This window comes from Urocampus carinirostris, chromosome 15 (genome assembly GCF_059441175.1).
Source record: "Urocampus carinirostris isolate Australia breed hairy pipefish chromosome 15, RoL_Ucar_1.0, whole genome shotgun sequence".
Taxonomy (NCBI): Eukaryota; Metazoa; Chordata; class Actinopteri; order Syngnathiformes; family Syngnathidae; genus Urocampus; species Urocampus carinirostris.
This window is the reverse complement of record NC_142363.1, coordinates 20,042,405-20,059,585: the sequence shown is the minus strand read 5'-3', so window position 1 is coordinate 20,059,585 and position 17,181 is coordinate 20,042,405. Positions and strand designations below refer to the sequence as shown.

Genomic DNA, 17,181 nt, shown 5'->3' with positions numbered 1-17,181 from the left:
TGTATTCCTATTGGGGAACCATCCACATTGTTAACCTAATGCAACTGTGTGAGGCTAGGGGATATTTTAGAACCAAATGCGCACAGGGTAAGCTCCAAAATAGAAGATGATAGGACTAATGTTGCCCAGTTTAGACTTTTAATGCGTCAACAACAACAAGTGTGAGCAGAAAGTAATAGTCGCGTCATAGTTCGGTAGCTTTCCATTTTAGCAAAGTTTCTGGCAAGTACCCGTTTTGACCATATGGCCTTGACCCAAACCTCACTAATACTACGCTACGCTCAGCACATCTATTATTAAGCAATGATGGCTACAGACGTCAAAGATCAGTTTTAATCTTACACAGAGTACGTTATCCTATTGTTCTTTTTTTTCCTGACATCTAACCAATACATTGGTCAAAGACAGCCAAAATTACATTTTTCAGCCACACTAAAATAATAATGACTCTGTCCTGTTATGGTTATAATACACAAAATCTTCTCATATACTCATCCTGACATGCTGTCATTGACTTTTTCCCACATATCCCATCCTTCCTTTTCTTCCTCAATCCTAAATAAACTCGCCTTTCCTGTGGGATTGCATCAATATCTGCCGGGTGTTTCTGTTATGCATCTTCTTTTACGTATTTGCAACAAACAGGGGGCTTGGTGCATTTGGTTCCCATTCGGGAGCTTTCAAGAATAGTTTCTCCACAACAGAGGTTGCCGCAGCAACAACAATGGATTTTCTAAACGCACTACACAAGAAATGTTTGGGTTTCAGTCATTTGCTCGTATAAAATGGCTAAAAGCTCGTAAATAGAGAGAGAATCAATAACAGCACAAAAAAGAAAGGGGATTATTTAACATGTTGTGTCAACTTGAGTGGATTTCAGGGTGCTCAAAAAATTATCTGAAAAAAAGTTAAAGCCACATATTCTTTAGCTGAAATTGCACAAGGATTGATTATTTTACAAAAGGGAATTGGTTGGTTTTATTGCACCATGCAAGGTTTGCATAGAATCAGACTAATTCAAAACTTTCAACTTGTAATATGTCAAGATATACATAAAATCAACGGATTAGAGAAAGAGATCTCACAACGTGTACACTACCATTTTGTATCTAAAATACACAAAAAAAAGTAACTCAATCATACCTCCACAAATTGAGTCCAACCATATTGAATTCTTCAGTGTGCCGGAGTCAAACCGAAAACAATTCTTCTGTGCTTCAATCGTTTTGCAATCTTTGTATAGAAAACTGCATTGAACCGTTGGAGAGAGATTAAAGGGATATTGTGTCACATTCAGTGACTTCTAGTGATGCAAAAACTGTAATCAGTAAAAAAAAAAAAAAAAGAAAGAAAGAAACATGGATTTGAATGCGAGGCAAAAATACATGAACTATCATACCAAAATAAACCATAGAATACCCACTTTGGTCCCCGCCATGTTTTTCTGACAGGATTTCACCACGCTGTTCTCTGAGGCACTGGCTCTCACTCACCAGACAACACAGTGCCACCTAGTGGTAATATATTACACATTAGTGCTTTAACAGCACTTATATTCAAAATTGACACTAAAATGGATGCTATATGGTCAAAAGGAAAGCGTCTATGTTGACATGCAGGCAAAATTCCTGTTACGATCAGGACAGTCAACAATATTGAGGTTTTGCAAAGCTAAGTAAACTTGCACTAGAACCGATTTTGCTCCTCCGTTTGAAAAAAAATGAAACGGTTAAATTGTTACTTTAACACATTAAATTCTACTATTTTACTTCTCTGTTGGTTTGTGCAATGGACATTGGTCTTGAAGTGTAAACAAAATTACACAAGCTAATTCTGGCTAAGTCTCTAGACAAGCTTCACGAGATTATGTTGATTTATCTGAGACTTTCTTATTTTCATTTTTCTTATGCTACTTTGTATATGTGTAAAATCTAGGTCTATGATTCTGTTGAGTAATGTACAAGCAAAACATCATCATCATTTTGCACATCTGGTTAGCTACTCCTCTTGCACTATTTGCGCTACTGTAAAATACTATACATAGCCATAGTTATTTAGTATATTATTAGCACTCAATACTACAACTCAACAACATTTTTTTTTTTTTTTTTTTTTTTTATTTAAATCTGTACATTCAAGGAAACTGTGCGGGTCAGATGTATCGACATTTCGTTCTGTATACACGTGTACTAGAATGACAATAAAGTAGATCTGAATCTGAATCTGAAAATCCCCAAGATGCAGCAACCAATCAAACTTTTGGCGCTAGGAGGAGTTGATTATATTTAATTGATTGTGGTAAAAGGAAAAAACTGAAAGGATTCCTTTATTTAATGTCAAAACATGCGAAAACAACTACTTTGTATGCATTGTCGTTGCTAGTACTTCGCCTCTTTTAATTGGATGCTCCTCAAATGCCATGTATATGGGCTGAGAATTGATTGGTAAAGAAACACAAATTCTTAGCTAAAATTAAATACTGCTTGCATGTCAATATTATAGTCAGAGACACACAACCAAACAGATGATATTGTATCCTTAATATTTGATAACCAGGCAGTTCTGATGCCCTGGCAACTTGGGCCTGTCTCTACCCATAACTTGTTTTTATCCTAACACAATTTTACAGGTATCTAATAAGTTCTTTATTACACGTTTATCTTGGAGTGCTATGTCTATTCTAGTTGTGAACAATGTTCACTACTACCCCCATCGGTCTTGTAAAATTCATATCGGTTGAGCTTCCTTTGAACACATTCTAGCAAGATTCAAAATATAATCTTGCCTTTGACCATATTCCTGACCTTTTGCCAATCAGAACATTTTATGGATGTCAGAAACTCCATTCCAAGATGTCGTGTAGCAGCATGTGCTTATGTTTTCAGTGTTGCTCTTCATCTAAATCACCACAAGCCTGACATTTGTTGACTATGAATATTTCATTTGTTTGTTCTTTTTTAACATTTTTTTGCACTACTCAGGAGTCTGGGTGCCCTCTGGCACCCTGTTGCCCTTTTACAGATCACTGTTGGCCTGACAATTTGTGTGCTTTAGGAAAACACATGAGGTGGTGCTCAAGTGCACACACATCCCAGTCACTGGAATGTGAATCTATCAAGGCTCTCTTTATTTCCATGGACATGTCTAAAATGTGAAAGAGTTGATAAGAGGGTATTTAAAAATGTAAATGCCATACTCTACCTTTCAACCTAAACATTTTCTCTATATTGTATACGTTTTTTGATCCTATCAAATAGTGTATGGCAAATAACATTTTTGTATGGGAAAAAAAACAAGTAGAATACACTGCTATGTAAAATAAGCAACTGAATTTACTGCAAGTGGGTGGGAAAACTAAGAAAGATGCAGATTTTTTGTTGTTATTTGTTTGTTAAATAAAGTAAACTGGTTTACACAAGTTAAATGTTTTTATTCTGCATTAGGGGTCTCAAACACGCAGCCCAGCTAACGTTATTGTGACCTTAAAAAGTAAGTTTAATGTATCTGTTTGATATGGGTGCACCCTTTGGAGAGTAGATTTCTGTTGAACTGAAGCTTAAAGGACAGTGGATGCACCCTGCAAATACAGTAAGTGTTTCTGACAAGTGTTAAAAGTATTTAACCTGCTTGATCATTGTCATAAACCACAACATGGCTGTAATTGTTTCATCCTACATCACAGAAGTTAAATGTTCAGATATTTTATTTTGAAACAAGCCATGTTCAGAAAATTAAAAGCTAAAGACATACATTAGAATCTGAATTGCAATAATCAGGGTTCCTACAAATTTTTCATGGCCAAATTCAAGCACTTTTGAAGGACTTTCAAAGCCTATGTTTTAATTTTTCCAGTACCATTAATGTGAATCGAGCATACTGTATTCCAGCAATATATCTGTGATTTATATGTGTTATTTCTGATCGTGCGTGTGCATTTATCAAGACATAGGATTGTTTTATCTTGAATAATTTGCAAATATATTTGTTGATCTGAACAAGACGTGTGTAAATATTTTTGAGACAAATCTCTTCTCATATAAGAGTAAGGTAAAATGACAGTAATATGTACCTTACATTTTCAGTAGCAGGAAAATCTACCCACTGAAAAACGCTACCTTAATGTTCTGCCATGGCCCATAATAAATGTCCATGATTAAAAGATAATCCTTGCACTAATACACATTTCTTAGTGCTCTTTTTAGGTAAAGCATGCACCTGTCCTATGGGCACGACCCGGAGGGAACAATGACACTCTATAGGACCGAGCCATACAAACTAATACCAGCTGCCGTTAATCATGAAGGAAGAAATGAAATGGCAAAGCAAACCCACCAGAGAGGTGTGTCTGTGTCATTGTTGAGAAACACTGCAAGAATTCCAAGCATGTAAATGCACTTTACCAAGAATTCAAGCATTTTTCAATCCTTGAAGACATGACGTTACAATTCAAGCATTTTCAAGGATTTCAGGCACCCGTCCAAACCCTGTACATAGTGGGTGAATAGGTGCCGTGTTGCGTGATATTAGGGGATTGCAAACAGTAACAAGGGGAAATTCACTGAGGTTGACAGGTATGGAATGATCTTTAAGAGAAAGTTGATGTTAAGCTGCTAAGAGCAATACAGGCTGCATAATGTTTTTTTTTAGATATGATGTCATCGTTATAAGTGGCTGAGTGATAACATTGCAATCCCACAAGAAAAGAAAGTAAAATACCTTACCTGGCTGCCTGGGATGTCGCTGTCGTAATGAACGTGAAGACGATCTCCTGAATTGGGTTTAGAAAAAAAGGAGAAGGAAGAAAGTCCTCCAGCCAAACGAATAGGGTTATTTCAGGCGGGATGATGCCCAACCGCGGTTCTTGTGGAGACCTTTAACAATGGCAAACGGTCGCCTCCAAAATGTAAAGAAAAACGGTCACTCATCATTTAGAGGAACTCTTGGTCGGAAATAATTATTTGGCTTTCTCTCGAGGGAGGCTTGTTTGTGAAAAACAGCAGCAGCGGCGGCTCTCGGTTCCGTCAAGAGTGCGTAATGTCCGCCAGTGTCTGCGACGTACCAGCGTCCGTCCCGGCGCTTTAAAAAAGGAAGAAGGAGGCGGTGCTTTTACCTCAAGCCTTCGCTTGCTGCTGCCAACCTCAATGGGAAACAAACCCGCTTCTTGTACGCCATAGCGACAGCCCTGTTGCGGGAGAAGCTTCCTGTTTACTGCTCGATGCTTGAGGGGACGCGCTGCAAAACGCTTGAAGGCTATTGAATAAAAAAAAAAACGAAGCGCCGCCCCCTGCTGGTTAAACACAGCCTTTGCATCAACCCCACTCGGTCTGTGGTCACGTGGTTTTGTTTTCCGAGGCAGAAGCTAATGAGATGCTAATGAGTGTATTTACATTTGTGCTTTTACGGGAGTGCAAGATATAAATAAACAAATTATGATGTAATTAAATAGATGTGTCATAAGAGAATGGATGTCTCATAACATTGATTTAGAAAATTAATAAATAAAACCAATGCATTACTGCATACCAGTGGTGTGCCGTGACGTTTACCCTCTGGCCTTCACTCTTGTCTGAATTAGTGATGGATTTTGGATTGTTGGCTTTAAATTTGTTTGGTTTAAGATGGCTTTAAAAGTGTGAAACAAAACACAAAACTCAGATTCCCAACATCCCCTCTCTTTAATTTAAGCCTGCAACCCATTAAATCCAGAAGACATGACAACTGCACAGTCATATCACTGTGACACAACTTTACCAAGACATTCATTTTCCACCAACAATCAGATGATAAGACATGCAATGTCATTAGCTAGCTTCACATGAGTTATATTTTCACATCTGACGAAGCACTCCTTAACAGACACCTGTTAGTGGACAGGTGGTGACGTAAATCTGTGTCTCTCTCAGAAATGAGGAGAAGAAGCTCCAGATAGTTCCCTATGTTTGATGTTGCACTCGTCGGTTGTGGGCTGGAAGTGGCGGGCAAAATATTCCCGTTGTGTTTTTTTAACCATGTACAGCTTTTCTGGAAAGTTCTGTCTTTAAAATGGCTTTCACAGTATATCTGCGACGAAATCCATTTATTATCCACCTTCAGCCATCGCGGGTTGACAAACACTATTGAATCGACTCAATATACAATATTTGCTTGTAGAACGGGTTAACAGTGGGCTGTTGACACAATAATTTTGGTGAGTTACCGCCCCCAAGCTTTGTGAAAGTGGTAACATTTCTCCAGGCCTTCAAGCAGGGCCATCTGAGCCAATTTGAAATTCGTTTGGCTTAAAGCAACCCTGATAGTACAGCTATGCTGCACGACACTGGTACATACAATGTTGAAGGCGTCTGGGCAGATTTCTGCACCTAGCAACAAGTCAGCCTGAAATTTGATTGTTAACATGCTTAAATATGAAAGCACATGTCTGGAAGCAGCGCAAGTAGGGGAGAAGCAATGCACAAAGCCTACAGACAATACGGAATTACTGTATGTATCATTTGTGGCTTTATTTAGGCACAGCACACAAAAAAAGATCAATCAATAATTTACAAGTTTTGATGAACAAAAAATAACTAACATCCCATGATTCCGATGTTTTAGGCCAGCAGAGAAAGCCTTGCAGGACCTCTGGACGGCTCTGTGCTGAGCATGAACTTGCCTCCCAAGAAGATACAATACTGATGTCCAGCTTGACCTTGATCTGAGCAACATTGGTGTTAGCAACACCGAGATGACATTAGGTGTTGGTAACGCCATCTTGGTCCGCACCGAAGAGATGACACTGGAGAACACCCTTGATCAAAAACAGCAAAAATACAATTGTGCGGCACAGCGGCTGGATGGATAGCGCACCCCACGGTGCTGAGGTTCAGGGTTCAAGTCCAGCTACCGCAACCTCCCGTGTGGAGTTTGCATGCTCTCCGTGCGTGGGCTTCCTCCAGGCACTCGGGTCTCGTCCCACATCCCAAAAACATGCAAATTAGGTTAATTGGCCGGTCCAAATGGTCCCTAGGTATGAATGAATTGGTGAGTTGTCTGTCTCTGTGTGCCCTGCGACTGGCTGTCTACCAGTTCAGGGTGTCCCCTTCCCACTGCCTGTAGACGGCTGGGATGGGCTCCAGCACCCCCGCGACCCTACTGAGGATAAGTGGTGCAGATAACGGATTAATGTATACATATATATATATATAGCCCCAGGTAAAACATACATTCCTCTCTCTTCAGTATCATTTTATTATTGCTTGAAATTTTATCATAAACAATGTGCATAAAACAGTATTTATCAAATCAAATTAATTTGTAGAGCACCTTTCAGACAAAAAAAATGCCACTCAAAGTGCATTCAGCATACAACGAGACAGTAAAATCCCTGCTCCCTCCCCCAACCGACAACCCAAAAACACATCTTACACAGACACACGCAATGGTTAAAATACAATAAAAACAAAAGAAACAGTAATCGAGATAAATTATGATACTGGCAAGGCACAGACTGGACCTGAAAGAGGCTTATCCACACTGGTAGGGATGGCAGCCTCAGGATTTTCAGCCATTGAACCCCACCCTACCAGTGTGGTACCTCCAAATGAGGAAACGCTGAAATGTAAAAATAGAAATAAAATCATCTGCAAAATAAAACAAAAGTATGAAAAAAGTAAACTTAAATTCAGACAGATCAAAACGAAATTAAAATGGAAAAGCTGTATTAAAAGAGTCAGTCTTGCGCCTCTTTTTTAAATTAGCAAGAGTCCCTGCGGATCTGATGTGCTTCACCACAAGTTTTGTCTTCATTACATTGCTCTTGAGGAAATGTACTTCACTAAGATTTTTAACCTTATGTGTTGTTGGGTCCCCTAACCAATAGGGCCAGAGAGGCACCATTTTCTATAGTGTGTCTTGGGCAAGTACAGCCTGGTGGAACCCATCCATCTCCATCCAACAGTCAATAATCATGGGTTAGCTTTTCTTTCCGGTGCAAAACCAGCAAACAACATACAATCTATCTAATCTAAATCTAATCTCTCTAAATCTATTCAAACTAAACCAACCAAACTACTTTAAACATCTCAATGTGTGCGCTTTTTCTGTGCATTTGAATGTGACTAATAGGTTGTGAAACGGTTGAACCGATATTTGTAAAAAATGTATCATACTTTAGGCCTTCACCACTGTCTGTAGCTAGGGTTCATGTCAAGCCACTCCCAATAAATACCAACAAAATTGATAAATACAGCGGAACCTCGGTTTTCGAACGCCTCTCAGTTCGAACAAATCGGTTCTCGACCAAAAATTTAGAGAAATTCTTGCTTCACGTTCGGTCAAATAATCGGAGTTCGAACGCCGGTACGCTAGGGTGCGATGCTGAGCGGCGTACGGGTGTAGATCGTGTAGATTGCCCCCACCCCACGAGAAGAACTGTTATCACGTGCGGACGTGTTTTGTTTTGCTTTCACTTTTAATATAGGTGTACCAAGTGTTTTATCCCCTAATTATGCCACTGAAGAAGGTCAGTGCAAGCAGCAAAGTTGCTACAGGTGAAAAAAGAAGAGTAGTGCTTACAACTATTGCATTTAAGAAAGAAATAATAGCAAAATATGAAGAAGGTGTGCGAGTTTCCGATCTTGCTATACATACAGCATGGCTTCTGCTGAGCACCACAAAGGTAAGAAATCCCATTCATAATTATTTTCTTTACCCTTTGTTTATTTTTACACGTTCATGTTAGCGTAATCATTTGTACGGAAAATTACGATAACGCGAACGTACGATTAGCCTGGGTTAGCTTTGTTTACGTAAAACATTCAGGGTGTTGTAACGGAGCCCTATTTCCAATGAAGCGCTAGCCACTTGTTGTGGAGACCCGGGGGCTAAATGACGTGTAAACGACCAGATTTTTGTATTTGTACACGTTCATGTTAGCGTAATCTTTCGTACGGAAGATTACGCTAACGCAAACGTACGATTAGCCTGGGTTAGCTTCATGTTTACGTTCATGGTAAACATTCAGGGTGTTGGAACGGATTAAAAATGATTTACATTACTTTTAATGGGAAAAACGATTTCGGTGATTGAACAAATCGGTTTTCTAACAGGGTTCTGGAACGGATTATGGTCGAGAACAGAGGTTCCACTGTATCTACATTCCCATGGTCGGATTTTTATTTGGTCAAATGCCTTCTGGCGGCCAAATAGGTTACGGCAGCTCACAGCCACAATGTCTGCAAAAGAGATTTTTAATGTTTATTGTTCTATATTCTTTATCAACTATCCATTGTCTGCAAAAAGCCGAATCCAATCTTCTTACTACTTGACCACTAGTACATTACATCAAAAAGGCATTACATCTTATCCCATTATCACATTAGTTTAAACTTTGGTGTCAGATACAACGAGAAAACAAATAAAAAAAAAACATAAAAAAGTAAAGAAACACATTAACATGATTGCACCCAGGATTCACAAGTATTGACTTGTAAACATCACCACTCCAACTTCATATCAGCTTTGCTCCACACATACTTTCCTCCCCGCTTTAGAAACATTTTCTCATCAAATCCACTAAAGTCGATTGCCGCGCTCACGCCCACATCAAGAATGGACTTTGACGGATCTTTTCGACCCTCTCGACAGTCCAAGAAACGCATCTGGGATGACAAAGGAAAGAAAAAAGATACAACGATGCTTACACGCGTGCAATGATTGATGTCATCAGTTGTGCTTTGAAGAACATGACAAACCACTTACATATTCATCTAAGATCAAGTAAGAATTCCTCATCTGTAAAGAAAAAAAATATTAATGAGCCAGAATTATCTTCCGGATTATAAGGCGCACCTAAAAACTCTAATTAACTCAGAAATTTGAAAGAGCGCCTTTGAGTCCTGTGCGTTTGATATACTGCAGAAAACAGTGGATAGGACTAAAAGCCATACAGTAATTATAGGAATACGCCACAATACACGTTTCAAAGGTATACTGCTATAGTTGAACAATGATTGATCAAATCAATTAATTCCCAAAACATCATACGCAATAGGTTTTTTTGGTTTGAACAATTTTATTGACACTTTTAACAGCATTTAAACACATTCACAATTTCATTATATCATATTCTAACATATGGAATAGGGGTTTTTGTAAGGTTTATTGTTCTATATTCTTTATCAATTATCCATTATCCATTATCCGTTATCGGTCAAATCATAATACACTACAAAGCCAAGGGGCTGAGTCAAGGTCCTAGCCACAGAGCCAAGCAGCGATCAGTGCGAATGCACCGTTCCCGGAGGTACTGCAATACCGGGCCGATGCGTGGACAGAGCAAGCTCTTATTCCATCTCTTCCTAGCTAGTATACAATTTCAGAACTACAGTCGACACAGCGATCAACCTAAGTAATGGAAGTGAGTGTTCCAAAAAGATGACATATGAAAAGGCATTAGAACTTATCTCATGCTCACACTATTTTTATACACGGTGCCAGAAACACTGATTTGCATAGTGCACTCTCATAGGTTAAACAGTCTCTCCACTCCTTTACTAATGTGTGGGGGAAGTTATGGTCTAAGTGTGCCTTTTATACTATATTCTATGTTTCACACCCAATATATATTTCATAGCAATCTAAGATTATTTTTGCCTTGTCTGAAGCTTTTTAATAAATAAGTTTGTTTGTAACTTGACTAGAGTCTCTTATTTCATCCTGTCATCGTTTTGAACCTGACATAACGAATGTTGAAGAATGGAAAGGGAAAACAGAAAGTATTTCAACAAAATTATATACACTCCCTTTTACATACGCATAGATATTAAATCTGAATATTATTGATGCAAAGGTGAAGAAGTGGAGATACTGTTTAATCTCTCAGAATACACTATGCAAATCGTTGTGTCTGGGATCATGAGCAAAAATAGTGTGATGATGAGATAAGATCAAATGCCTTCTTTATATGTAATACATACTGGTGTTCGAGTAGCAAAGTGTAGGGACTCTCACCGCCACTACCTGTATGTTGGATGTGAATTGTGGTCAAGGCTTTGATGCTAGGTCCTTAGCTTGGCCTTTTGGCCAAGGATTTTTGCATTTCGGAGATGGAATATGAGATTGCTCTGTCCACTTCACGCATCGGCCCGGTATTGCAGTACCTCCGGGAACGGTGCATTCGCAATGATCGCAGCAAGGCTTTAGGGCTAAGACCTTAGCTTGGCCTTTTGGCTGAGAGTAAGTGTCCCGGCTCCTAGGCTTTGTAGCGTATTATGAACTGACCGATAACGGATAATGGATAATGAATAACGAAGATAGATCAATAACCCTTAAAAACCCCAAAACCCCCCTCACCGCCACTACTCTGGTTCCTCTCCAGTTGCATATGATGATGTGCAATTTTGATCAGTGACATTTATTGACTGATCAATCATTCCGTTTATTTACAGTGGATTCTCGGTTTTTGAACGCCTCTCGTTTCGAACAAATCGGTGTTCGACCAAAAATTTAGAGAAATTCTTGCTTCGCTGTTCGGTCAAAAATTCGGAGTTCGAACGCCGGTAATGCGTGAGTGCGTACGCTAGAGTGTGATGCTGAGCGGCGTACGGGTGTAAATCGTGTAGATCGCCCCCACCCCTCGTGACCAACTGTTATCACGTGCGCACTTGCCTCTTGCTTTTGCTTTTAATATCGGTGAACGGAGTGTTTTAGCCCCTAACTATGCCTCCGAAGAAGGTTGGTGCAAGCAGGACAGGTGAAAAAAGAAAAGTTGTTTGTACAACTATTGCCTTTAAGAAAGACATAATAGCTAAATATGAAAGAGGTGTGCGAGTTTCCGATCTTGTTAAGGGAATACAGCATGCGCCTTCTGCTGACCACCACAAAGGTAAGAAATCCTATTCATGATTCTTTTCTTTATCTTTTTTTTTACACGTTCGTGTTAGCGTAATCTTTCGTACGGAAGATTACAATAACACGAACGTACGATTAGCCTGGGTTAGCTTTATGAATCGAAGTAAACATTCAGGGTGTTGGAACTGAGCCCAAAATTCAGGGTGTTGGAGCGGAGCCCCCTTTCCAATGAAGCGCTAGCCACTTGTGGTGCTAAGTGACTTGTAAACGACCTGATTTTTTTAATTTTTACACGTTCATGTTAGCGTAATCTTTCGTACTGAAGATTACTCTAACGCGAACGTACGATTAGCCTGGGTTAGCTTCATGTTTACGTTAAACATTCATGGTAAACATTCAGGGTGTTGGAACGGATTAAAACGATTTACATTATTTTTAATGGAAAAATAGATTTCGGTGATTGAACAAATCATTTCTCAAACAGGGTTCTGGAACGGATTATGGTCGAGAACCGACTGTATACCATAGGTAAATAATAATAATAATAATTTCCTTTGTATTGTCATTCTTTGTAACAATGTACACAGAACGAAATGTCGATACACCTGACCCGTTGTAGCGAGTCGATGCAGCCGCAGCCAACAGAGGGCGCCGCCATTATACCAATTAGGTATGTCTCGGCCGAGGCGCGAACCAGCGACCTCCCAGTCTCAAAGCGGGCACACTACCATCTAGGCTACTGAGCTGGTAATGCGCCTAAAGGAAATACACTGCACATCATACGCCTTATAATCTGGAGCGCCTTATGAATGAAACATATATGACAAAAGACTCTTTTTTTTGGGGGTGTGTCTTATAATTCGGCGTGCTTTATAATGCGAAACATACGACATGTACATTTGTAGCAGTTAATTCATATCAAGGTACCTTTTCATTGGATTCTGGTACCAGGCAAGAGATTTGGCTGTGTCTGTCTAAAAACGTCTGAAACTGCTCGTCGCTGATGACAAACTTCTCAGCTTCCCTCAAGGCTTCGTCTCCTGCATTCTCCCCGTCGATCAGCAGACACTGGAACACCTGAAATAGCCAACATCACCACGGTAAACAAAATAATCTACTCCTTTCCACATCCACACTTGTACCTTCCATCGAACTGGGTTGAGATGAGCGATGTGTTCCATCATATCCTCGTCCACATTAAAGGTGTTGATGACAGAGTTGATTTTGAAGGCCACTTTGTATTGTTGACACCAGTTACGGATCTTGTAGAGGTTGTCCAGGTGACTCTTTCGGCCTTGTGTCCGACCAATCAGCTGGTTGGTCTCTTCGTCAAAACTGTCACACGAGATAGCCAGGATGTCGAGATGCTCGCCTGTGACCGGAAAAAGGCGTTAAGTACAAGAAAGACAGAGTGTGATATATGGATGTTAAAAACAACACTTTCTGATAAGTTATCTTTTTACGGCTCTTCTTTTTGTAGCATTTCCACGGAGTACAAACCATATTTGATAACAAAGAAAAGCTGTAATAGCAAAAATATTTATAAAATAATTACTATGTAGCACAGGTTTTGAATGTTACAATTTAGGCCTTCAGATAACTGCTCATGATTCTTATAGGATTTATTACTGAGTGAGTGAATAACAATGTGCAACGTAAGGAAGTCGGTGTGTTACATTTATTGCACCGATAGAAGTTCAGACCTAAAGCGATGACTATTATCTGGCTCTATCTAGCGGCCATACTGGTGAATTAACAGTGATTTAACTTTTTTTTAAAAGTCAGATAAGACAGAGTTCAAAGCTTGCAGCAAAAAAATAAGTAACAAAAACAATGCGTGAGAAGGCATAACGTTTTCTGTTAACCAACTGGTAAATGCAAAAATTATTATTATAGATTTTATTTTTATTAATTGAGATACAAAAAGAGGTAAAGAGACTGAAGAAGAAAATTTAAAAGACATTGAAGATGTCGAAGAAGAAGATAATTAAGTTCAAGAAGATGAAGAAGAAATTGAATACGCTGAAGAACCATGAGAAGGGGAGGAAAATGAGATAAGGGAGGAGAATAATATTTTGAAGGAAGAGAAGAAATTAAAGAAAAAGACAAAAAGGTAGAAGGAGAAGACATTGAAGAAAACAAAGAACTAGTTGAAGTTAAAAAAGTAGTTAAAGAAGATGAAGAAGTTGCAGACAAAGAAGCGGAAGAAGAAGGGAGGTGAAGAAGGAGAAGAAGTTGAAGAAGAACACAAAAAATGATGAAGACGTTCAAAGAGAAGTTTCAAAAGAATAAGAATTAGGTGAAAGATGTTAAGGAGAAGAAGAAGAAGTTGGAGAAGAAGGATAAATGGAATGAGGGGAAAAAGTTGAATAAGAAATTGGAGGAACAGCAGAAAAAGTTGAAAGGGTAGGCAAGGGTGGGGAGAAGGAGAAGAAAAATAAGTTGAAAACAATTGAAGACAAAAACAAAGAAGTTGAGAAGGAGGACAAGAAGGAATAGTAGAATAGATTGAAGAAGGATTAGACCGAGAGGAGAGGAGTTGGGAGTCGGGACATGCATTTTTCTTTCAAATAATGTGTCACTGTCATCAAATAAGTATCGTAAACGTTAAAGCCTTAAAGCTTCAAAATTGGAGTGAAACCTCTGAAACTGCATTGACTCTAAAGTTAAAGCTTCAAAGTCAAGCCAAAATATTTCTAAACAATAATATAGTGTACGGGCCAGCACTGGTCTGTATTGTTATTAATCAAACATTCCCTAAAAATGTACAATGAATGAAATTGCATTCAGCCATGTAAAAACAAACTAACTCAATGAGTAAATGATTGTGTTTTGTATGCACAAGCAATAGAATAATAGGAAAAATCATTTTACAATGGACAAATCAAAAACCAATTGAACAATGTAAAATTCATCACATCTGTTTCATGAGTCATGATTTTATTTCACTGTTACCTTTTACAGTTGTTGTAGCATTTCTCTTTTTTGGGTGAGTTGGTAGCAACAATGGAATTCTTCAGTTTAACGGAAGGGGGGTGTTAGTTTTAGGAAGGTAAAGGACGACTGGAAAAGGTAAAAATGATTTATTGTACTACTACTTTGACTTAATTGATTCTTACATTTTTGAAAAGTGGAAGAAGAACACACACACTTGTGTTCCTACAAAAAGTTAAGGGCGCTAATATTCAAACCGTGACCCACGGATTTTTTTTTGCAGACACTCCTTGAAAAAAAAAGTATATTTACCGTACTTCTGAAACCAATTTTCTTTGATCATGCTTCCATTGCTGACGATGCTGACGCTGGGAAGTTGCAAATCTTGTTTGCAATACTGGACCAACCGTCCAAGAAAGTCACCTTTTTCGGGCAGGAACGGTTCTCCTCCAGAGAAGTTGATTTTTTCCATACCTGAGGCATCAACAAACACAATTATTTGTATAATCCTTAATAACAAAAAGTCTCAAATGGCTGCACCGACCACCAATATAACATCCTCTAATCTGAAACCCACATGAGGGTAAGGAAAAACTAAAAAATCTCAGTTTGAAGAAATTTAAAAAAACATTTAGAAGTGTTTGCACATGGGGAACTGGGATGCCGCAATGGATGTTGCAAGGGCATCATCAGAAAATACACAGAGTGTCAACATTTAATATAAATAATGACAGAAATCATGCAAAAAGTCCAGTTTATAATAAATACACCCTTCTCAGTCACGACAAAAACACTTCATCTACCTGATTCCTTGAGGAGTTTGAGACCCCTTTTGGCTTCCCCCAGAGGCAGCACAAAAGACGTCTTGGCCGTATGGAAGCAAAAGCCGCACTTGTAGTTACACTTGCGTGTGAAATGATAATTTACGCTGGTCGGCGTCACGGTCTTTGGCCCTGACTTGTTGACATTTGGCCCGGCTCTTATGCATGCTTCCGACCTCCAGAGAAAGGTTCCATGCAAAACCATGGAGAAAAAGGAGAGGAGTCTCCTGATGTAAAGCTGCACCAGCTGTAGCGGTCCCACAACCACAGAGGAAATAATCATTTTGGAAGCTGTGCTCATGATCACACATTCCAAGGTTCTGATGTTGGACTCAGATTCTCTGCTTAAGTAGAGCTCAGAGAGATCAGGTGATCTATTTGTAGTTTCCATTTGCAAGAAGGGAAAATGAAACTTAACTGCTGGGTGTGTGGATGCTGGGAGTCAGAGTTTTAACACAGCACTTGAGAAAACACCATCAGATGGGTAAAAAGTAGCCAAATTTAGGTCAGGAAAAGCTGACGGATCCACAATCTGAGTCTTTTGGAAAAGTAGAAGGAAAAAAAGGTTATATTTACTAAAATATAACCTTCCCCAAAATAGACTTTTTCCTCTGAAGTGCTAAATTTACTAAAAATCGATCAAGGTAAACAAAGTTATGTTTTTTTCTGCATCCTAACAAGAACTCTAATTGATAATATAATTTCAACAGAACAATGGCCTTTTTGTGTTTAAAAATGTTTTGGAAAAGAAAAAAGCCAACGTGTTTCTGTACTGAACAGAAGGTTGGGTCACTTTGATTTTAGTAGTGTATTTTTCCCTTTTTTTTTAAACCCAATTTGGATCACTTTGTGTGTTCAAGATGGCTTGTAACAAATGTAATAGGGCAATCATGGGCTACATTTAGCAACATGGGCCGGTTACACAACATACCATTTTGGTTGTTAAGGACAAAACAGTATCCTCATCCCAAACAAATACAAAACATATTTAAAGGGCTTGTTGTTTTTCAATTTTTTTGACATTTTATTAAAAAAAAATATATATTTATATATTCTTTCTGACACACATACAAAGAAGACCATCTCAAATCAGTATAACAATGTAGAGCATTCCATTTTAAAATCACATTTAATTTTACACATAAGATCCCACATTTTTTTAAGTGACCTGTCTTGCCAATCGCAAATGTTCCTCTGCATTTCTCGTAACAAACATGACATGACACAACGAGCAAGTCTCCTCAAAAGAAAAAAGGGATGGCAGGTTGAAAAGGCTTATAACAGACCCTTGTCCAAAATTACTTTGGACACTTATTCAATTAATCATTTAAACAAATGATCATATCTTACATCATTATAACAATCACGTGGGAGTCCATTCAGAAATGATCACTTTGTTTGAATCACAAAATATACTGGTTTGTGTTACATTAAGTAACGGTATGAATGTTGTTGCACATATGGTATAGCCTGGTAATCTGTTGAATCCTGTTGGAAAGCATTCTCCATCCGGGCCCCGGTGTTGTGGAATGCTCTTCCCCCTGAGATTCGATCTGCAAACTCAGTGGAAATGTTTAAATCTAAGCTTAAAACACAC

General features: G+C 38.7%; 2 protein-coding genes and 1 pseudogene across 2 annotated transcripts in view; 1 reads left to right on the top strand and 2 right to left on the bottom strand.

The window, feature by feature from the left end:
• The window catches only part of rnf144aa (ring finger protein 144aa), a 41,531-nt gene extending 36,273 nt beyond the window's left edge, over positions 1-5,258 (bottom strand). The window contains exon 1 of the mRNA XM_088354202.1: positions 4,722-5,258. The gene's annotated coding sequence lies outside the window, so the exon portion shown is untranslated. The remainder of the gene's footprint in view (positions 1-4,721) is intronic.
• A 3,951-nt stretch (positions 5,259-9,209) lies between these two features.
• Positions 9,210-15,931, bottom strand: rsad2 (radical S-adenosyl methionine domain containing 2). Its single transcript, XM_088354593.1, has 6 exons — positions 15,567-15,931; positions 15,076-15,237; positions 12,972-13,201; positions 12,757-12,906; positions 9,739-9,771; positions 9,210-9,638 (listed from the first exon to the last, which is right to left on the bottom strand). The coding sequence occupies exons 1-6, from the start codon at positions 15,883-15,885 to the stop codon at positions 9,474-9,476; spliced, it is 1,059 nt and encodes a 352-aa protein (XP_088210719.1). The 5' UTR covers positions 15,886-15,931; the 3' UTR covers positions 9,210-9,473.
• Positions 11,045-11,160, top strand: LOC148351788 (U2 spliceosomal RNA; annotated as a pseudogene).
• Positions 15,932-17,181: the final 1,250 nt, after the last annotated feature.

Coding starts and splice junctions, on each gene's coding strand:
- rsad2 (XM_088354593.1), bottom strand. CDS start 15,885: ATGAGCACAGCTTCCAAAATGATTATTTCCTCTGTGGTTGTGGGACCG. Junction 15,238..15,566: donor CAAACTCCTCAAGGAATCAG/GTAGATGAAGTG, acceptor TTGATGCCTCAG/GTATGGAAAAAATCAACTTC. Junction 12,907..12,971: donor TCAACCCAGTTCGATGGAAG/GTACAAGTGTGG, acceptor TGGCTATTTCAG/GTGTTCCAGTGTCTGCTGAT.